Raw genomic sequence first — 23,141 nt, 5'->3', positions numbered from 1 at the left:
TGGCGCCTGCCCCTCGTTCTCGCTGGAGGAGCCGCGGCTCGCCACAGCCCCGCGGGTGACCAGGCCAAGTAAGCCCTCCCTGGCAGCTCTGACGCCGGAGCCAGGCGAGCCCCTCGCACCGGCCGCGGACGGGCGGCACTCCCCAAGCCCCAGTACCTCACCACCAGCACGGTGCTCCCAGCAGCTAGTAACGGTTGAACTTTGGCGCCAAGAGTGGCGACCGTTAGTGGGAGGTGCCTCATCGCGGCTGCCTGTACGCTGCCTGCCATAGGCGGCCTAGCTCCTCCCTTCCCCGCGAGAGAAACGCGGGACTAAATCCACTCGTCTTTCCTTCTCAGAGGCGGAGCGAGGGCAGTCTTAACGCAGGCTTGGGGCCTGAAGCGGCGACGCGCAGTCGCAGGTAAGTCGGCGGCGAGAGGAGGTTGATGGGGAAGGACCCCTCCTGATAGGCGGAAACGGGCGGTGGCCGGGGCGGGAATGCGGGGATAAACGGCGAGTTTTGGTTCCGTGGTCCACCGCGGCCCCGGGGGAGAATAAAATGGCAAGGTTTGTTCCCGTGAGACAAAAGAACTGCGGCCCCTAAGGGAGGAGGGATGGGTGAGCTAGGCGCTTCGGCGTTAGTGTGGGGTTATGTAGAAGGAGGAGCTTGGCACTACCGCGAGAAGTGGCCTTGTGTTACGGGAAAAGACGGTAAAAGAAACTCTAGGATTTTTTTCCAGTAAAGTATTTACATCTTTATTGTATTTCAATGAGCTAATTATAATATTTGCATTCTAATTACACACGCGTTTTCTTGCTGAGTGGGGATCTCTGATGGTCGCCGACAGTCATGACTCTGTTCACTGACTGACTTCAAAGCTTGCACGTGCTCGCAAGTTCCCAGTGCTGGGTTAGCACTGGTATGTCCTTGCTTCTGTTGTGTTCCAGTATCTGTTACCTTGAAGGTCAGCAGCTTCGTTCGTATTTACTGCCTCCTTAGTTACTATCAGCATCATGATGTACCATCAGCTGGATGTTACTTATTCCCTGCGTGTCAGCAAGTTAAAGCAACTAGCTGTATTTTACTCTGTTAAAGTCATACATGTTATTGTTAGTTTAAACCTAGAATTTAAGCCTACGTGTGTAACGTAATTTAAGTTACATTAAAATTAAGAATGTGTAGTTCTGTACTTCAGCCTCACCACCCTGCATTTCCAAATCTATGCCTATCCAACCATCTTCCTGTGATCTGATTTGGAGAAATCTCCAGGAACTCACCAACAAAGTGTAAGTTGACAAGTAGGTATTCTTTATTGCGGCCCCGGAAGACACAGGGGATAGCTCCTCCTAGCATGGCTCGTCCGAGCATCAACCATGCTGTGATTATATTGTCCTTAAACATACATGTTCATTAGATTACATAGCATATGCATTGAGTTACTTATACCTTACATCTTAGTTCTAGAATTTCTCCTGCATCCACACTAAAGTGGTAGTAGGCTTTGTGACCGCTGATGGTTATTTCTTTATATCTTTCTCTTTGTCTCTTGTTTTTAGGATCGTTGTCATGTCAATAACCACCAGGCTGCTTCTGGACAGTTCTTGCGCAATGCTTATCTTAGCCATTTCCTTATCACTGTAGTTGCTAACAATGCTAAAGTCCTTGAAGTTACTTATTTACAACCCTATTCTTCAATCAACCCCATTCTTCATATTTGAGGCTGTGATTTTGTGTATAAACCACCTGTATTTACTAGCCAGTTGCTAATAAGAAACTACACCTTGTATCCTATGGATTTGTCACTTGCAAAAGAGATGTTAGAGGATGCAAATTTACAGCAGCTGCTAGAAAATGCTAACGCAGAAGCTAGAAAGATTCTAATATGATGGTAGTGTTATAAAGCAGTGTCCTGGGTTTAGCAGCAGCAGTCATTTTTTCTCTTTCTTGGTAGCTGGTGCAGTGCTCTGTTTTGACTTCCGGGCTGGGAACAGAGCTGATAAAAATGATGTTTTGGTTTGGCCAAGGACTTTGTGAGCTTCATGCTCTGCCAGGGAGGAGGGGAAGCCGGGAGGAAGCAGAGACAGGACACCTGACCCAAACTGACCAAAGAGGTATTCCATACCACAGCACGTCATGCCCTGGAGGTAACTGGGAGTTACCCGGAAGGGCTAGGTGGACTGCAGGGTTGGAGGAGGTATCAGTCGGGCGGGGGGGGGCGAGTTATTGGTCGCCTGGTGATGGGGTGTTGTATTCTCTTTCCTTGTTATTTCCTTTATCATTACTATTATTGGTGGCAGCAGTAGTGATTTGTGTTATACCTTAGTTACTAAACTGTTCTTATCTCAACCCGTGGGAGTTGCATTCTTTCTGATTCTCCCCTCCATTGCTCCAGGAGTAAGGGGAGGGCAAGAAGAGGGGGGGAGTGGGTGAACAAGTTGTCTGGTTGGGGTTAAACCACGACAAGCCGGTAATGGAACAACTTAAGAGGGTGCAAGAACCCCACTGGTGGGAAATTTTCTTTGACTGGTCCCTCACTGCCACCAGCATCTTCAATATGCTGCTGCACCCTGTAGTAGTTTTACTGACAATGTGAATGTGTGTGTGTTTTGCCACAGTAGCAGCCTGTTACTGAATTGAGGCAGGTGTAACTCTGTATTGACAACGAGGTGCAAGGACTGAAGTTGGCCAAATGCCTTCTACCATAGTCAAGGGTAAGACTGGGTTGGCCTCTACATTTGCCACCAAGAAGAACCTTTGACTCCGCTGCTGGCTGCAACCCCGCAGGCGTTGAGTGGTGGGGACACATGCCATGCCAGACCTTGATGTGAGGGGTGGCCTCCCCTGTTCTAAGATAGCCATCCAGGAAGGAAGGGCAGGCCCAGCAGCCTGTCTTTTTCTCAAGAAAGTAAATCTTAATCATTTGTGGCATGGTACAGTGTTTTTTTTTCTGGTGTTGAAAACAATCCATGACGAACTATGAAGAATGGAAGAGAAACAAAATCAAGCATCAAGCAGAAACAGGGAATACTTCAGGAAACTTTAAGAACAAAATAACTCAGTTGCAAAAGAATTTGCAATAGGACAAGAAAAGGGGGGATTGAAGAATGGATTTGTTTGAAGAATGGGGTTGATTGCAAATTTGCTGAGGGTGCACTGCGTGTCACTGATCTCCATGTGGACATTGAGCTGCTGAGCACTACTCTGGATGAAACCATCCAGCCAGTTCCTCATCTGCTGAACAGCTCACTCATGAAACCTTTATCTCTTCAATTTAGAGAAGAATGATGCGGTGCACCATGTCAAAGGCCTTACAGGAGTCCAAATAGTTGACATCTGTAGCTTTTTCCTCGATCACTGATGTAGTCAGTCAATCATAGGAGGCCACTAAGTTGGTCAGGCAGGACTTGCCTTTGGTGAAGCCATGCTGGCTGTCTCAAATCACCTTCATGTGCCTTAGCATAGTTTCTAGGAGAATCTGTTCCATTGCCTTCACAGGCAGAGAGGTGAGGCCAACAGGTTGGTAGTTCCTAGGGTCCTCCTTTCTACCCTTTTTAAAAATGGGTGCAGTGTTTCCCTTTTTCCAGTCACCGGGACTTCACCTGACTCATCCATGCTGGTCTCTTGCATTCTTTTCCTGATTTCTTACATCAGGGGACTGAGATTTCTTGCACTGTATGGAAAATGCCTTAAAGAGCTGCTGAGTCTGTTCTCTCCCTTGTCCCTGAGGGGAGTTGCCTGGAGGTCCTGTTTGCTAGCTCCTTGAACAGCAGGAAGTTTGCTTTCCCAGAGTTCAGGGTCCTGAGCTTACTGTTTCCAGGACCTGTATCCCTCAGGACTGTGAACTCCACTGGGCATGGTCACTGAAGCCCAGGCTGCCTCCAGTCTTGGTGGCACTGAGAGCCCCAGGAAGGCATGGATGTACCTGGATGCACCCGTTTTCACTTACCATGGATTAGAATGGTAAAATATGTGGGCTGGTGTGCCCTGTGGGAATCGGTTGGTCCTCAGGCTCCTTTACAGATGCTGTTTGCTGCCTAAAGCGGTGATACAACAGCTGCTGATTGCTGCTCTGTGCTTCTGCAGTACCTTAGACCACTGACTTCCCTCCTTACCCCCCCTCCCCCCGCTTTTTGCCTTAATCTTTTAGTTGACCTGTCTCAGTTTTCTTCGTACTACAGGTGTATTAGAGTGGTGGCATGTCTTGGGCATGCTAGGTGGGCTGGGGCAGCAAGTTTCCCTCTTGAGGGACAAGCTGGTTGCTTGTGCTATGAGCAGGAGCTCATTCAAGAATGAATCTGCTCTTGTAATATTACAGAAATTCAGAAGGGGGCCTCAGGGATTGCTGGTGTTTGGAAGTTTGTAACTTCCCTTCTGAGCACACAGGGCTGTCCTATTACACTATGCTGCAAGAGACAGGAATGCTTAACCTTTGTAGAGGTAAGTAATGAGAAATAAGGGAAGGAGCAGTCAATGACAGGCTTAGTAAATCCTGGAGCTCTTGCAGTAACTTTACAGCATTAGATAACCATCCTGAGATATCTGTTTCTCCTCAAATAAAATTGCTTGGTCGTTGTAGTCAGAAGTTTAGGGTTTAATTTAAATGGAGCTTTCTAGAAATTTAAGGCTAAAGGGACTTTTTCTTTTTTTAAAAAAGGTGGGTTTTTTTTTTGGCAGCTGTAAAATCAAGCAAACAACGTTTCTGTCTGTAGTGCAGAAACAGGAGTGCAAATGTAAGAAGCAAACCTGTACTGCAGCATGTATGAACAGCTTGGATGAAATTTTGCATTCAATGATGCTGCAGCATGTGCTTGGACTGCATCAACATTTAAGCACGGGGGAGGTAGACGAGTGCTTGAAAGAAGTGTAAGAGTGCCCTGCGGTGACAAGGCCCTCAAGAAGCTTTGGCTTGATTTGTCAGCCCGGGTCACCTGCAGTATCTTCTCTTCCTTCCAGCCTGTGGGGTTCTTGCTTATTCTTTCTTACCAGACTTGGTTCTTAAGATTCTCCTTTTATGTGCAATTTCTGAGAGCTGAAAGCCAGCTGACCCGTTTCTGTGCAGGACTTCACTTTACTTTTCCCCTCCTCATGTGAGATTGCTCTACAGGATTGTTGAACCTCTGTTGGAATTACAGTCTTGTAACATAGTGCAGGACAGTAGCAATGACTACTAACCTCCAATCTTTGACCTCCTTCCAGGGCTTGATAGCATTGCATAAAGAAGAGAGGTTGCAGCTTTATTGTTTCATAGTGCAGCGTCATGCTTGCTCAGATCTTCACAGTATGTAGTATCTGCCAAAAGTAGTGTCGGGAGTGGTTTGCCATTACCATGTATTTTTACCACAGGAAAAAAACATAATTTCTGGGAAAGTATTGTAATAGCTAAGCCAGAGGGGAGGAGCAGGTAATTTTTTCTAAGACTTCTAGGCATTTATTTTTGTCCCAGAATCAGGGTTCTTCATGCAATGTGCAGAGAGCCAAGTAACACACAGAGTAATGTTTTATTTCATGTCTGTGCAGAGGCGGGTGCTAGGCAGTAATTCCACAAAGCCATCACACCCTCAGCCTGCCAGCTATCCACTTTCACACATTTCAAACACTGTAAGACAGTGTTTTCCATATATGTAACAATTTTGCATTACTGCTGTTTATGCTTCAGAATTCCTTACTATGCTTAAGCAACATAGTTCTTACCAGTTCTAATGATTTTATGTCTAAACATGCTAAATAATCTTTGTTTTTTAACCTGGAAATTAGTTTGTGACTCCATTCATCAAGCATGTGGCTGTGTTCTGTTTGGGGCTTTTTGTTTTACAGCCTGAATAAAATATCCCTAGTCTTGAAGCAGTGTGAGGTCAGCAGAAAATTTGTCCTGTTCCCAAAGTTAGGCCTAAATGTAATAAAAAATGTTCAGTGAAGTTAATATTTCCATATTGTTTGTAGGAGGGATCGCTGCTCTGCTGGAAAATCTGTGTTTCACAAAAAGGATAAATTTTTCATAGGGGTACGAATGGCACATCGGCCCATGGCTGCCAGCCTAGCCAGCATCCCTTGTTCCATCTCCCCATACCTTTGTTGTTCCTGTCTTGAGCACTTTGGACGTCTGTGTCTGAAAGCAGGACACAATGCTAGGTCAAATCCCTCGAAGTGCTTGTGGGTATAAGCTAGAGAGAGGGATTGGTTTTGTGTTACTCTGAACTCCTTTTGCTCCTGTAAGCCCCATTGCTAAATTTACTTTGTTGTTGCTTCAGTGTTGCAGCATCTTTTGTTACTGGTAAGTACAGATAAGTACCGTTGACAACAAAGTAAATGAACCGTGGAGGGAAGTGGGAAGTGCTGGGGGAGTGCCACCTGCATTGGGTTTTTCAATGTTTGCAGGTCAGATGCCAATTGCTGCAGATAAGTTTTCGGTGACACTGATTCTTGTAATTGTATGTGGGACATGAGGAATGCTGATTTTGCTTGCTCACATAATCAATGACAGATGCTTAGATAATAAGCTTGATGACATTTCTTTCACTTTCTGAAAGACCTGCATCTCCCGATATGGGTAGTTTCCTCAATGCAGGAAACCCTTCACCTCTGCTGTTTGTTTCTCGCTGGCAAACTGTTGTAGGTATATAGTTAAAAAATTGTGCCTGAGTAACACTGGCTCATCACAGAAAACGGAGAGCTTGCCCTGTTCTCCCTGGTCCTTTCCTGTGAGTCTTTAAAGAGTTTTTGTTATTTTTATTAGGTCTCTGTTCCTAATTAGTACTTTTGTCTTCAGTTGTTGGGGTTGTTTTTTTTTTGTTTGTTTGTTTTTGTTTGTTTTTTTTTTTTTTTTTTTTATAGTTAAACATGATGGTAAGTGTGGGTCTCTTTACACTTCTCACGCTTCACATTCTACTTGAATAGTTTCACAAAAAAAATGGGATCTGAAGACCATCCCTGAGCAAAGTTTTCTCTCCTGCCACATGCCCGATTGCAACACAATTGAGGCAAAATGCCAAAGCTTGCTACTGTTGCTTAAGGAGGCTCTGCAATGCACAGAGATCCCAGCATCCAAAAGGCATACCCGCACGAACTCTGATCCTTTGTTGCGTGCCCTGAGAACAGTGAAGATGTCAGAGCATACACAAGTGGTGTACGTATGGATCATTTTGCTGTGCTAAATGATGGATTGAATGATTCATTTTATATTCATTTTTAATAAAATATTTTTTCCTTGGTGGCAGAACTCTTTAAGAATTTTAGGGCTTGACTGATAAAATGTGATTTGAAGAAGCTTCTGCTGCAGACAATAGCCTTAGTCTACAGACTGCAGTATTTTGTGATTTCTAGGACTGTGGGTTTTGTGTATTTAGCTTGGCATATTGCAGAGCATTCCAGCAACGGTCTGGACACTGAATTTGAGCAGTCTGTAAGGATGATCTCAGATCTTAGTAGGAGAAAGATGAATCCTGCTGGGTGTGTCCTGTGCCAGGTTTACACTTGCTTGTGGGGAAATGGACTGAGGGCAGTGCCTGCTCTGTCGATAAAAGCAGATGTTCTTTCTTTTTGGAGGTGTGTGTGACTGCAAGAGTCCAGCTGCCAATTTACTGTTGGTCGCTGACTGGCCTTGTCAGCAGAAGACACAGTTTTCCACCTGTCTGCTCTAGGTATAAACTTCTCTTTCTTTGCCCTTGTTGATGTGCTTGCTTCTAGGAAGGAAAGAGGGATTGTGAGGGTAAAACAAATGGAAGTCATTAGTTTGTTTCCATCGTGTATGGAAAATGCTGGTGACTGTTTCTCCCAATTCCAAGCCCTAAGCTTGGCAACTGGAGAAGCATTTCAGTGCATGGGGCATCATGGAAAAAAAACCTTACCTTTGCATTTCTCACTTGCACTTTGATTCAAGCTTGTAAAAGTTTAGATTCAGTACTCATCCCATTTGAGTGGGGAAAAAGAGTAAGTTTAAGTGTTTTATTTTTCTTCCTTACAGGATTTATTTTTTTCTCTCCTTAAACTAGGTTTTTCCTCTTCAATTTCGTTGGAGTGGGAGCTGTACATCTTGCTGGGGCTGACTTCTCACATCAGGGTTTGCTGCCAGCAGGCAGGGAGGTTGGGCAGGTCACAGGAAACTCTGGGTTGCTTAGGCGATGAGGGGGCTTTTCTGATTTTCTCTTGATCCAGTAAAACTGCCACGAGATGGAAGCAGAGGCCATCTTGTGTGATGGCATGTTATGATTCAGATGCTTGAATATGGTGGTCAAGCAGTTGTGTGTTAGTGGTTCTGTCAATTGTTCCTGCAAAAGGATGCTGGATTCACAACGTTAGTGACCACAATTTCTGTATCATCCTGTTCTACAGTGGTGGCCTGGTATTTAAAAAAACGTGAAGGAGATAACCAGTGGGCTCCTTTCTGCTCCAGGACTACTGATACCACATGGGACACTAGTACAGTAATCTTTTGTCCCAAAGTAAATTTGCAAGCCTCTTTAATATTTGTGATAACTGCTGCCATAGCTTTTAGGCATCTGGGCCATCCTTTGCTCGCTTCACCCAGCTGTTTTGAAAAATAGGCCACTGCCCTTCTGTAGGGTCCTAGTTTTTGAGCAAGGACCCCCAAAGCTATTCCTTGCTCTTCACAGGAATATAGCCAAAAGGATTTAGTCACATCCAGGAGTCACAGAGCTGCAGTTCTCATTAGCTCTGTTTTTAAATTTCTAAAAACCCCCTCTGCTGTATCAGTCCATTCTAAAGAGGGAGAGTTTCCTTTCAACAGTTCATATAGTGGTCTTACCAGAACACCATAATCATGGATCCAAAGTCTGCACCATCCAGTCATTCCCAGGGATGTCCGGAGCTCCTTGATGGTCGATGGTCTTGGAGTCTGGCAAATGGCTTCTTTTCTAGCAGTTCCAAGTTCTCTCTGTCCTCCTGTTATTTCATATCCTAGGTAGGAAACTTGGGTTTGGGTTAGTTGGGTCTTTTGTCTGGATACCCGATAACCATTCAGTCCCAGAAAATTTAACAATTCCACTGTCCACTTGATACATTCTTCCTTTGTTTCTGTAGCAATTAACAGGTCATCCACATATTGTAACAGAGTCCCGTTTGAGTAGGTGGCTTCCATAATTCTAGTTCTCATGCTAGCTGACTTCCAAAAATTGCCGGACTGTTTTTTTTTAACCCTTTAGGCAATACTGTCCAAGTTAATTGAGTTTCCCTTCCTGTATCAGGATTTTCCCATTCAAAAGCAAATAATTGTGGCTTTCTTTGGCCAATGGTAAGCAAAAGAAAGTGTCCTTTAAATCCAGGATGGCAAACCATTTCTGATTATTATTCAGTTTAGTCAGTCATACGAATTAACTCCTACTGGACGAATATCCTCTGCAATTTTGTTGATTGCCCTGAGATCGTGAACCAATCTGCAACTTTTCTCATCATATTTCTTTACTGTCCAGATAGGAGTATTATATTCCGATTCACATTCAATTAATAATCTATATTTTAAAATTTATCAAATTTTTTTTTTATTCCCTTTGATCTTCTAATTTTAAGGGATACTGTTTTATTCTAATTGGGTAGGCCCCCCTTTTTATTTCCACTTTAACAGGCAAAGCATTTTTCGCCTTACCTGGAACTTCAGATGCCCATACTCCCACATATACCTGATTAAGGATTTCTTCTATTTCAGGGAGGTCCTCCTTTTTGCTTTTCTGTTGAATTAAACTCAAAACTGCAATTAATTGTTTTTAACTCTGAATTCCATTTTGCCTTCTTTAAATGTTGCTTCTCGCCCTAACAAAGATTTTAGAGAATTTGGCATGCATAAAAATTTATGCATTCCGATTTGTTTTCCCAATTTGTACTTTAAAGGTTCCAAAAAGAATGCCTTTTTTTTTTTTTCCTCTTTTCCTTGGTGGCCAGTAGCTCCCACATCTGTAACGAATTCTTTTCTCTCTTATTTAACACCAAATAAGTTACTCCTGTATCCACTAAAATTCCACTTTATTTCCCCTAGTTCATAGTCTTAATGTAACCAGTGGATCTGCTAGGGTAGATTCCCCAGGTCCCCGTCAGTTTAGTTCCAGTTCAGTCACCGGAGCCACTCCATGGCACTGCCCTCCCCAGGCAGTCTCACTTCCAGCATCCAAAACCCCCCATAGCACGCACACCGGTCCGGTCCCACAGAAGAGAAGAGCCCACTCCCCCACCTCCTGCAGACATCCCTCCTCCCACGCTCAAACACTGGAGCTGCTCGAGCTCCCCTCCTTTCCCCCTTGGTTTTCCTTTTTTTTTTTTTTTCTTTTTCTCACAGCAGCTCCCCCTGCTCTGCAGGGCCTGCAGATGCCTGCCTCTGCAACGGCACTTCTGGTTTAACCCCTTCTTAACTCTGAATGTGAATGTGCCGCTTGTTGCCAGTGACAGAAATCTCTTCCTCCTTATCAATATCAGATAGGACAGAGGCAGAGGGTGCTCCTCTCGGAGATACCTGTAGTACGTGATTTTCCACCTTATGTTCCTGATTACTGTTTTTTAACTTTAAACATCTTTCCCCAATATCAGAGGCTGAGCATCTCCAGCGTAACTTTCAGTTTTTCCCTGTCCTTTTCCAAAGCCAAAATTAAGGAATCTGGCGGAGCTATATTAATTTTGCATTCAGTCTGTCACTCCGTGTGATTTCTTAAAGTGAAAAACATATCTGCATACATTACTTCATCCCATTTTCCTTGCCCCCTTAAAACAACATTAATTGTAACACTGTATTATAGTTCAGAGTTCCAGTTTTAGGCCATTTTTCCTGATCTTCCAAAGTATACAAAGGCCACCATTGGTTACAATATTTTACCAATATTTTCTTATTTACCAAGCCCCCAGGAGACCCTCCAAGTTCTTTCCAGTGTGCCAAAATGCACCCAAAAGGATTCTTTTTCAAGATCTCTTCACTCTGCTGATTTTCCATTATCAATCTCACATTCACACACACACAGACGGGATCCCCAGACATACTCCACACAGTTACAACACTTGAGACAAAGACAGAGACTTAAATTCAACCAAACAAACAACAGTTAATAACACAGTTATAACATCCTGTCACCAGTACCAGAATCACAAGACCAAAATCATTACTGTAACAAGCCACAAAACAGGCGAATACCAGTAGAATCAAAAGCAATACTTCCTAACCCTTATAGCTCAGACCATATTGTAACATTAATAGGGGGTTTCCTTGAACCCTTTATAGTTGACCAGCCTGTCAGTGTCCCAAGAAGGATGAGTCCCTTCTGTCCGACCAACCTGTCTGCATCCCACTGTGGGAACCATACTGAACAGCCCACTGTATCGAAGGGTGATTCTACTAACCTATTCAGGGACCCACGCTGACAGCATCACTGAATCAAATCCCTTATGGGCTGTTGATAGCACACTGGACCCAAAACCATTTCCACAAGACACCCCCCTGCGTCTTGTAGGACCTAAATCACAAGATGCCCCCTGCTTAGTTATAACAGTCTGTCACTGATACCAAAATCACAAGACCAAAATCCTTAATATAACAAGCCACAAAATAAATCAAATACCAGTAAAATCCAAAACCTTTTTCTGCAAGACACCCCCTGTGTCTTGCAGGACCCAAACCACAAGAAGCCCCCTGCTTCCTTTGTGTGTATACCAGTAAAATCCAAAACCTTTTCTGCAAGACACCCCCTGTGTCTTGCAGGACCCAAACCACAAGAAGCCCCCTGCTTCTTGTGGGTGTATACCAAACGGACGCTAGCAGCCGGGTATACGCCTTTACCTACGAGATTTCTTATCTCGATTTACGGAAGGCTTCCAAACCATGCGTACGCTTACCAAGCCAATTTACCAAGCCAATTTACCAAACCAATTTACCAAACCAATTTACCAAACCGAGGTGCCCCCTGCACCTTACAGACTATACAAAAAAAAGAATACCTTTTATGAGATGGTCCTTGTCTGCTCCCGCAGCGATCCGAATGAGTCGAGGGGTCCCTCCAGGAAAAATTCCCGAGGGCCCTAGGGAGCCCTCTCCTCAGCGGGTCCTGCAGCCGAGCAGAGAGGGTCCCACCTGGGTCGCCAAATTGATTCGGAGAAAACTCCAGGAACAAACTTGCCAACAAAGTTTTCAAGCTGACAAGCAGGTATTCTTTATTGCGGCGCCGGGAGACACGGGGGATAAATCCTCCTAACGTGTGTCCCCGTATTGCTATACAAGCCATCCTTATATAGTCCCTGGGCATACATACATATTCATGAGGCTACATATGGATTACATCATTTTCCAGAGAGTTCCCCGCATGCGTACAGAATTGTGGTGGTGGTCTCTGAGGGTCGTTTACTTCTTCCAACAATCTTCATCACTTCTGGCAGCCTTTGAAGCACGCGCAGTAGATGCTCATACCAGTTTAATTGGTTCGTTAGCACCAGAGACATAATAATCCTCCTATCCTCCTACTTATCAGTTAGTTTAACTGTAGCCCATCCTGGACACCTGCAGTTCCCAGATACTCCTTATCCCTGTGTCCTGTTCTTCTAGACTGTTTTTCTTAAAACTAGGACAACTATAATGATTTATCTTGTGAGAATTCTCAGTATGTTCTCAAGCTGTACTCTATTTATTTTTCCTCTATGTATCATGCACCTCAGTAATTTTCCATTGCTACTGTTACAAAGCCATCGAACTTAACATTACTTAAAACTACTTATAAAGGTTTCTATATCCCATTTTGTGATTTTGTGCCCCTTTGTCTCAGTTATCAAGATACTGCTTGGATTCATGAAGTCTAAACGACCCTTGTGAGCAGACTAGCACCTTTGGGCATTTCTGACAAGCACTCTTTGGCTGTGGTGTTTGTTGCACAGGATGGTTACTGCCAAGGTGTGGGTTCTGAAGAAGCATTTTGAGGGCTTCCCCAAAACCAGCGACTTCGACCTAAAAAAGATAGAACTGCCAAACCTAAAGGATGGAGGTAAGTGGATGCTGTCTGGTTTTACTTATTCTGGAGGCTGTCTGATTGCTGAGGAATGGCTTTGCATCTGCACAACTGTTTGTTTTTCTTAGATTTTCAAAAATGGGTTGTCGTGGTTTTTGGCAAGCCCTGTACCTCAACAGAGAAGGGCAATTGCTAAAGAACATGTATGCTGCTGTGTTTGGTGAGTTTTAAAACACACTGCCTTGTGATAACATCTTAAAAGTCAGTGCCTGAGCTCTTCCAACTCCATCATGCTGTGGCTGCAGTGTGTTCTTCACAGTCTCACAGTGCCTAATCACATGTGGTGCCCGATGGCAAAAGCATCTTAATCTGTTTGCAAATAAGACTTACTGGAGAAAATTACTGAAGTGATAATTGCTGAAGCAATATGCCCTCAAAACCAACAGCCACAAGGAAACAGTCTTTGTTTAATTTAGAAGTGAACTGTGACACAGAGCATATGAAGAGCTAACTCTAGTAAAACCTAAACATGCTTTTACTGGTGAAAGATTTTAATCTATTCTGCAAAATCCTTTGGAGAAGGTTGAAGAAGATAGCCTCCAGATGTAGGCTTTCGTTGGAGTTTTGTATGTTGATAGGGAAGGAATTGAGGATAGTGCTAGGGCACAGCAGAGTGACTGCGGTGATAATGAATCTGTGGCTAGAAGGCCTTGGGGCTGGAGTCAGTTCGGGCTGATCTTTAATTTTAAGAAGCTAAAAGGCAAGACTTCTGTCTGCATTCAACACCTGTTTTATTGCCAGTGTTTATCTGTTACATTTGACCTGTTGTGGCAGCAAGAGAAAGTGAATAAAGAGGAAAAAAATGCACAGGTTTTATCCTGTGTTTCTCTCTTTTGAAAAGAGTAGGGAATATCATAACATTTTATGCAAGAGCTTTTGATTAAAGAATAAACCTAGATTTTGTGCTCACATGGACACAAGTGATTAGGCTTCACATGGACACATACGATGCTGTTTTGAACCTTACCCACCATTTGTCCTTTACAAAATTTACTCCAGTTCATAAGGTGCACCAAAGAATTAGTTACGTTTACAGCTTAAAGGTTTGAAAGATGATTTCATTTTACATATGCTTTCAAGTCTTTTCATAGCATGAGTACTTCTAAATTTCATGCCTGCGGGTATTTAAGAACATGGAATAGTATCTTCCTTCCCATTTTAATCCCTACAGGAAGAAGAGCATAACTTGATACTAGAGTAACACTTTTAAGGGAGATGGCCTTTCATGTTATGCTAATGGCCTTGACTGTTCTTCAATCTCACACTGAGTAATGGGGAAATATTTATATCTGACTATATTTCTAGCTTGTACTAGCTAGACCACTTCAGCACAGGCAATGGAAGGTGTTACTGGGTGGAGAGGAAGAGCTAAAACTGCTGTGTGAATGAGCATGTAAAATTTAACAGTATAATTTCCAAAAACTAGAGACAGTAGTGTGCATTAGCCAATCTAGCAAAGGCTTTCCGTTAAGGCGGCAAAGCAGTGTTTATGTTCGACCTGTGTCAGGGTTTCTTACTACCCTCTGCTGGTTGAATCGTGGGAAGGCATTTTGTATATGGGTCGAAAGAAAGCTGGTGCCTTGCTTAGAGGGTCTAGCCTCTTGAGCCATCTATAGAGTAAGAAGGCAGATAAAGAAAAACAGGGTTGAAAAGAAGATAGCCTCCTGAAGAGATATTACATAAAGTGGTTTTTGTAACAACACAGTGATAATCCAGAGAAAGCTAATGAATGTAGTGGTTGTTTCTGGGAGTTTTTTTTCTTGACAGGATATGTGGGTTCTGGGGTGTCATGAATTTCTGACACATTGTTGGAAGGCTGACTTGTGGAAACCATGCTTTATTGTACTGCTGATGCCCAGGAATTTGCTTTGTCTTTTATTACAGAGTTGCTGCTTGAATCAGTGTTTCTCAGTGTTGATCCTTACATGAGGTATATCTTTCTTATTTTTAAATTGCTGTCTAAGGTTACCTCATTTGATCTCCCACTTAAACGTCAAAAGAAAATGTACCAGGAGTAGCCCCTGTTGTCAGAGCCCCAGATGTCATCTGTGGGTTTTTTTATAAAATGGGTGTAAATTACAAGACTCCCAATATAGAGCTGTGCCAGATTTAGCCAGACATTAGGATAACAGTGCTGCAGCTTTTCTTGGACTCTGCTATTGTTCCTTGTCTTGTCTCTTCTACCGGAATGCAAAAAGGCCAGATGAGACTGCAGCTGTTTTTCAGTAGGTGCTTCATTTACCTTAGCAACCTTGTACTTCAGGATACATGTTCTAAGTAGAAAATGACTGATATGCCCACATTACTAGGTGGTAGTTCAAGCACAGGGAGATTGGGTAGTTTGGAGAAGCCAATGCTCTAGCCCAGTGTTTGGTCAAGATGGAATGCTAAGTAGCTGGCTATGGAGAACATCCAGTTATGTCTTTATAATGGCAAAGTCTTTGCGATCATCAGCTTACTGCTTATGATCTCTTTCTGAGTCAGACAGTGCTACTACTGTATGTGGAACATCATTAAAAGTTGTTTACATAAGTCATCTCTGCCTGTGTTACAGACCTTACAGTCGAAGGGTCATGAAGGAAGGGGACATAATGATAGGCACACAGGTTGCCAGGTAAGATCTTCAGTTTTTGTTATCCATACACATGGCAGATTTCGAAGGAATATACTGACGTCTGAGACATCTTCAGTCTGCATTACCTATTCTTGACTTGAGTCTACCTATTTCTGCAACTGTATTCTTGTCTGTAATTGGTTGGAATGTGTTTTTCCTCTGAGAACCTCTTTTGCCTTCTTGGAGATCATTTAGATCTCTGATACAATCTATATGTTATTTCTGGTGATAAAGTTTTCAAAGGATTTTTTTTCAAGCAGGGGTGTTAAGGACTGACCACTGTACTTGCTGTGTCAACTTCACATTTTAAAATCTGATGTACTAGTAAAATTGCATGCCCAAAACCATGCATGCTATCTACTCCAGCTTCGAAAGTTTAGTGTTGCCTAAGACACAGCTGTAGCCAAATGGTTATCTAATCACATTTTTATTTATTTTTTATTTAGAGGTTAAATCCATCCTTTCCCAGGTCTGTGGTAATTCAGCTACACAGATGTTCCCTTTGTCAGTCTTTTCCTGCTGTGCTGCCTAAAAGTTGCTGCTAAGTAAAATCTGTGGCCATTGACTCTTGTGTTTCTCTGCAGGACCACTGAAGGCTGGGATAAATTAACCAAGTCTGCTGAACAAAAGGCCAACTGTTCCCATTATTTCAAAGCTTCTTACCTACCCTTTCACAATATAGTTTTCTTGTTGGGCTAAGAAAGTTGACTTTTTTTTTTGGCATAGAGACACCACAAGTATGAATTTCTCCCTCTTAGTAGATACTGCTTTCTGTCTGGTTTTGTTACCCGAGAGGTTCCATCTTCAGGATCTTCAACATTTAAATGAGGTGCAGATTGTCTGAGAAGGGAACTGCTTATTACAGCCTATCTGTAACGTCTTGCTTTTCCATTGTTTAATCCTAGCATCCTCTTTTCTGTCTTCTAACTCACAGTAGCCTAGCCTGAATTCATATTGGACTGGTGTTAGTTTAAAAAAAAAAGTCACATCCATGTGGGAACATTCAACTCATTATGGGCAGGGCTGAGGCTAAAATCATCTTGCCTGGTATCTGCCTGGTGGTGAGGGGTACTAGCTAAATGTCGTGATAGGAAATATTTCTTTTCTGCTGCATGGCAGGTCAATAGGAATAAAGGAGGGAAGAGCCAGTCATGATTTGTCCTTTACAGGGTATTCTTTTTTCATTTTTTTCTTTTTTTTCTTTGAAACAGGATTGTAGAAAGCAAGAATCCTGCTTTCACAGTGGGGGTCTTTGTTGTGGCTAAAAGTGGCTGGAGAACCCATTTCATCTCTGATGGGAAAGACCTACAAGCCCTTCCTTCTGGTTGGCCAGAATCGCTCCCCAGATCTCTAGCTCTTGGGACGATTGGCATGCCAGGGTAAGTTTTGACATGCAAAGGCAACTATCCCCTGGATTTTGCTGGGCAGAGTGTTTCTGCCTGCCTGTATGTCCCTTGTCTTGTTTTACCAGCATGTTGTCCACTCACTCTGGTAAAAAATTTGTGCTTCAGGATGCCCTTTCCCTGAGAGGGCCTGAAATTCGGCCTATCCCCTAGGTTGGAGGAGATTTGCCTTGCAGATTATGGTGCCTTTCTTTGAGGAGTTGCAATAAAGTAGGAAGAGGATCCAGGAGAGGCTGGAAAGAATCTGTTTCAATCTGTAGTGTGCTTTTTAGTAAAGCTTGATCTAAACTTTAGTAGCTCCTACTGATTACTACTGACTGAGGAATGATAGCTTTGCACAGCAGTCATCAGGAGCAATGTGCCCATCAGTTCAGCCAAGTTTTGCCACCATTTCTTGGTGTGATGTATAATGAGTATCATTTAATCTTTGCCTCAGTCTGGTAGATACCAGCAGGTTACTGTCCTGTGTCTAGCTTGGATTTACTTTTTCTTACAGTGGGTAATTGAGTCTCTTTATGTTTCTCCTTTTGGCTAGTAAGGAAAGCTGTTTTCATCTAAGGTAGAGTTCTGACACAGCATCCTGTTTCCCCGTAGTGTATCTGGGTTTGTGGGTTGTTTTTTTTTTACTGGGATGGCTATAAAAAAGACAAATTAAGAAGGTTGGGTTAATTTTTGCATTCATAAAGAATGAGGAAAACAAAATCTTGTTCTGTTTGTGATGATATTTTGGTCCACTGTGGTCAAGTCACATCTGTTCTGTCTGGCATCTTTTATTTCTTACTGAACATTCTTTCTTTTCCTTCACAGCCTTACTGCATACTTTGGTCTGCTGGAGGTCTGCAAGATGAAGCCAGGGGAGACAGTGCTGGTTAATGCTGCAGCTGGTGCTGTGGGCTCTGTGGTGGGTCAGCTTGCTAAGATTGGGGTGAGTTGCTTGGAAAGCTCACCTGGTAGACAGGGTAAGAATGGATGATCAGGAGGAAAGCATCCCTGAAGACATCCCTGAAGTAAGGTATTGAGATGGGACAAGCTCCTGAATATGTACCAAAGCTAGCTGAATGTTTTCTAGAGCTTAGGAACTCGTATGGTGATGACAGGCTTACCTTTAAGGTGAGCCTTCTGCCCAGTACTCTGTGTCAGCCTGTCTTGTGAGCAGATGTTTAGAAATGCTTCTCTCCTTTCCTTGCAGGGTTGCAAAGTTGTTGGCTGCGCTGGCTCAGATGACAAGGTTGCCTATCTGAAAAAAATAGGCTTTGATGAAGCCTTTAATTACAAGACTGTTACATCTCTGGATGAAGCACTGCGTAAAGCCTCTCCCGATGGCTATGACTGTTTCTTTGACAACGTGAGTTCAGAGAGAGGGCCTTGCCCTGAGCAGACTGTCATTTTCCTTAAACTATAGCAGGAATTCAATGTTCTATACATCTAATTGAAGACTGTAACAGAAACATGATACTGAATTCCATCTTATTGAGAAATGGTCTCTGTAAAAGCTTACTGCTCTTACGGGGTGACTGATAGAGGGTTTCTGACCTCTCCCGAGTACAGCTAGAGTTAACGTGGACTGTGGATTGTTTGAGTTATCTGTTTGAATATTGACCATCTTGTTTGGGAAGCTAAGAGAGTTTCACAGTAAGGATGCAGTCAAACCATGTCAGTTTGCCTTCAAGCCAGAGAACAAGCACTGGTTTTTCTGATTTCTTAGCATAGCTAACATGCATTATAACTGGTAATATAATACCTGGCGCAGGGGTATTAGCTGAGATACTGGCCTAAAACTGCCTGGCTAGCTACCTGATTTAAAAGGGCAGGCATCATTGTTCCTTGTCTGTCTCTCAGCAGTCTGTCTGCTGAGATGAGGCCTTTGTCATTCTGTGTGGATTGCAAAGCACCCTCTGGCAGTTGTGAATGCATGGTGTCAGGACAAAGTGCTTGCCCATGTGGGAGGAGATCCTGGTTGCTTTGCCTTACATACCCTTCCAAATTTCATGTCTTGTGCTGCTACGGTCTTAAATCAGTTTTATGGTCGTGTCTGCTTTCTTCCCTCTCATTTCCAACTTTTGTGCAGAGCTGTCCCCAGCAGTAAATGTTCTCACAGTTTTTCTCCATTAAAAGCTTCTGAGCACAGCACAAGAGAATCATTAAGTAAAAACTTTACATCACCATGATGTAAAGAGATAAACATGCAGACTGGTGTGGAGGAAAAGCAGAGGAAGTCCTTCCTAATAACCCTAGATGTGCCCCTTAGAAGGAAGGATCCTACTGATTTTGTGAAGCAAATTCAGAGCTGAACCAAATTCCCTGTGTTCATAACTAATTTTTAGAAGATTTAGATTGGATCTATAGGTGCTGACTAACTGTAAGAGTTTCTGCAGCTACTGAGCTTTTGAAGTAGTGGAACTTCATCTTCACCACTTGACTGAACCTGTTGGTGCAACAGTGCAAGATTGGCAAGTTTTGGCAGTCAGTGCCTAACATTGGATTATCTATAATGCTGTACACACTTTGGATCCTGTAGGTGGGTGGAGAATTTGCCAGTGTTGCTATCAACCAGATGAAGAAATATGGAAGGATTGCAGTCTGCGGAGCCATCTCTCAGTACAATGACACTGTGCCTCAGAAAGGTGTGGGCCTGCTTTCTCATGTTTAAATTTATTTCCTGTTTGGTGATGGTAGAGGGAAAGTTGTAGTGGGAGTCTCTTAAGGTTTTATTGGTTGTTTCTGCATACTATTTGAGTGTATGTGTGTGTGTACATTTGGGTAGCTAACTAACCACTGCTCTTGGATGGTGGGAGTGTTAACACACTGTGTGTACATACACTCATACTCCTTTGTGCACACTTGTATCAGATGGAGAACATCAGCTGATTAAAAATGAAGGAGCGACTAAACTGTTTAAAACAGAATTCCCCAGGGCTCTAAGCAGGTACAGATCAGTAGAAGGCAGGTGTGGTGGCATGATGCCATTTACACAGTACACACGTTTAGACAACAGAATGGATATCCCTCAGGTTTTTAAATGAGGCAGCTTAGGGTTGGGATTTGTTGTTGGTTATTGGTTTGGTTTGTTGGGGTTTATTTATTTATTTATTTGTTTGTTTGTTTGTTGGGGTGGGTTTTTTTTTTTGGGCAGGGTGTGTTAGTTTTGGATTTTGGGGGAGGATTTTTTTTGTTTTGTAGGATTTCAGCTACTGGTAAAACTGCTGGGAAATGAGGCTGAGATGAATATTCACTTTCAATAGCATTAGGTTTTCCAAGTTTGCCTTCCAGAAAATACGTGGTCTGAATTCTCTTTGACAACTGACTGGCTTTAGTTGGCCATACCACTTTAAAAATGGTACAGGCTTTTGAGAGTGGGGGCACTGCCACACATTTTATGACTGAGGGAACTGGTTTTTTTAATGTGTTTAACTTTTTTGATACTTAGGAGGAACATGAGAGCGTGGCAAACTATCAAACAAGCTGCCAAAACAGTATTTCCAGGATCTACCTGAAGCCCCTCAGGTGAAGCTGAGGCCACTGCAGAATGAAACTTTTCAGGACTATTTGGTGTTTATCCCCACAGCTTTACAGATCAGGCCTGTTTTCTGGAAGCTGTCTGTCCATGGATTCTTGATCTTTTGTCCTGGAAATTCTGTTTGGAAAAAATAGCAGTTGGCTGTGCCTGGAATGATGTGATTCAGTGTTCTGCATGTACTAAGAGCTCAATTTAAGCATTGGTTCTTATTTTAAATGAAACTTACTGGAGGTGGTTTGCTCATTCCTTTCTCTTGGAGGGCCTTATGTGCAGATGCCAATGATCTTCAAAGAACTTCAAATGGAAGGGTTTCTTGTGACCAGCTGGAATAACCGCTGGGAGGAAGGTCTGAAGGCACTGCTAAAGTGGGTCGTGGAGGTAAGGAAGAACGGTGTAGGTTTTTGTTAGGTGTACTCACACCATAGCTTCCCTCTTTGCAAGGGGTTTCTTGTCGTAGCTGATGAGCTGAGGCCCCAGCATGATATTTTTCTTCCACCTGACTTGATATTTGAACATTCTGGGGAGAGTCGAACCATAGTGAACATACCTGATCCCTTCTGCTTTGTTGAGACCTGTAATATTAGCTTGTAGACTTAGATATATTCCAGAATACACCTAAGCTTTGAAAAAGGATTCTGCCAGAGTAATTCAAAACACTTCTCTGGCAATGAAGAGTTGCCTTTTTAGAGTAATTCCTCTATCCCATTCCACGAACAAATACAGGCTGGGTAGAGAATGGATTGAGAGCACCCCTAGAGAGAGGGAATTGTGCTGTTGGTTGCTAAGAAGCTCAACATGAGCCGACAGTGTGCACTTGCAGCCCATTAAGCCAACCGTGTTCTGGACTGCATGAAAAGTAGCGTGACCAGCAGGTTGAGGGAGGTGATCCTGCCCCTCTGCTGTGGTGAGACACCACCTGCAGCACTGCATTCAGTTCAGAGGCACTCAATACAAGAGGGACATGGACCTGCTGGAGTGCGAGTCCAGAGGAGGCCATGAAGATGATCAGAGGGCCTATGGAGATAGGCTGAGAGAGTTGGGCTTGTCCACCCTGGGGAAGAAAAGGCTTTGGACAGACCTTAGAGCAGCCTTTCAGTACCTAAAGGGGGCCTAGAGGAAACCTCGATAGGGGCTTTTACAAGGGCATGTAGTGATGAGACAAAGGGAATGGCTTTAAACTGAAAGAGGATAGATTTAGATTAGATATTAGGAAGAAATTCTTTACTGTGAGGGTGGTGAGGCACTGGAATATGTTGTCCAGAGAAGTTGTGGATCCATGGCAGTGTTCAAGGCCAGGTTGAATGGGGCTTTGAGCAACCTGGTCAAGTGGATGGTGTCCCTGCCCTGCCATGGGCAAGGGGGTTGGACTAGATCTTTAAGGTTCCTTCCAACCGAAACCATTCTGTGATTGTATTTCTCATTCAGAAGTCCTCTTTCATTTGTAATATGAGCAGGGATTACCATTGTAGTGGTGCACTAAATTACTGGCAAGAATGGATGTTTTTTATGTAATTGGGAGCTTGTCTTTAAAGGGACTTCATAGGGAATTTGCTAAATTTTACTTCTCTAAATGGAGGCTGAGTTTAACACTTGGTTCACGGCTGTGAAAAGCTTGTGAGTTTTAACACTAAAACCTAAAAAGCTCTACCTGAGTATTTTGGATGGCTTGGCTTTTGATCACTTGGATTTGCAATTCCATGCTTGCCTAAGGGTAGAGACAGGCCTTGCTTTGGGAAAATAATCCCCTAGGTGTACACTGTTTGGGGACCAAGTAGCACTGTATCTGTCCTGGTGTGTTTTTTATAGTAGTGACTTTTGCTCCCTGTTATAACTCCAAGCAGGAGGTCTTGCAGGAAAAGCAGGTTTTCACAATAGCCTAATGTATGTTTCAGATAAAACATACAAGCTGGAGGAAATTTGGTTGCACTTTAGTCTCCTGGAGATGGTAAAAACTAGGCAGCTGGTGAATGAAAACTCAGCAATTCGCTTTCTTACTTTTGACAGGGAAAAGTGAAGTGCCACGAACAAGTCACTGAAGGATTTGAGAACATGCCAGCAGCTTTCATTGGAATGTTGAAAGGAGAAAATCTTGGAAAAGCTGTTGTAAAAGTCTGAAGGTCACATTCCTGGGGACTGGCAGAGGAGAATGATTCTGTTAAGTGCTTTTAACTCATTGATCGAAATGTATGTTTCAGTCTTTTTGCTGGACATTTGGCGATGATAACTTCTGTTAATTGGACTAATAAGTGTAAGTATATGTCAGTTGATTTGCTCTTGAAGAACTTAAGAGCTGCTTCCCAAAGCTACACAAAAATATTGCCTTAAAACAGCTGAACTTCATCAGAGCTTTAACAGATTTACTAGAAACTTGAACCTTTTCTATGAGTCGGAATTGCTTTTTCTTTCTACAGGCCAAAAGCTTTGCCAGCTGATGGCATGTATCATGACTATGTTTAACCATTGAGTTAGCCCAGAACTCAGCAAGAGGGATTTTTTAAAATCAATATCATGGAGGTTAACAGGTTAATAACACCTGGGGGTTCTCAGCTTCCTCTCTGGGTGGCTTTTTTAACTTTCATCAGGAAATGTAGGTATCCTGGTTCTTTTGAGATTATGGAAACTAAAAAAATAAATCTGTTAATGA

General features: G+C 43.1%; 1 protein-coding gene across 5 annotated transcripts; it reads left to right on the top strand.

Moving 5' to 3' along the window:
• Positions 1-315: 315 nt before the first annotated feature.
• On the top strand, positions 316-23,141 carry PTGR1 (prostaglandin reductase 1). Of its 5 annotated transcripts, XM_061368814.1 has the most exons (11): positions 6,165-6,757; positions 6,812-7,103; positions 12,833-12,939; positions 14,848-14,893; positions 15,518-15,577; positions 16,789-16,956; positions 17,788-17,905; positions 18,170-18,325; positions 19,499-19,604; positions 20,757-20,875; positions 22,502-23,141. In XM_061368814.1, the coding sequence occupies exons 2-11, from the start codon at positions 6,934-6,936 to the stop codon at positions 22,610-22,612; spliced, it is 1,161 nt and encodes a 386-aa protein (XP_061224798.1). In that variant the 5' UTR covers positions 6,165-6,757; positions 6,812-6,933; the 3' UTR covers positions 22,613-23,141. The 5 variants fall into 5 exon arrangements, with proteins under 5 accessions (XP_061224801.1, XP_061224799.1, XP_061224798.1 ...); XM_061368817.1 differs by lacking the exons at positions 6,165-6,757; positions 6,812-7,103 and adding an exon at positions 316-400; XM_061368815.1 differs by lacking the exons at positions 6,165-6,757; positions 6,812-7,103 and adding an exon at positions 529-546.

This window comes from Neopsephotus bourkii, unplaced genomic scaffold (assembly GCF_033783945.1).
Source record: "Neopsephotus bourkii isolate Nb327-2 ecotype Australia unplaced genomic scaffold, CSIRO-AGI_Nbou_v1 NB_1447, whole genome shotgun sequence".
In the NCBI taxonomy this organism is placed as follows: Eukaryota; Metazoa; Chordata; class Aves; order Psittaciformes; family Psittacidae; genus Neopsephotus; species Neopsephotus bourkii.
This window is presented reverse-complemented; position numbering and strand designations above follow the sequence as displayed.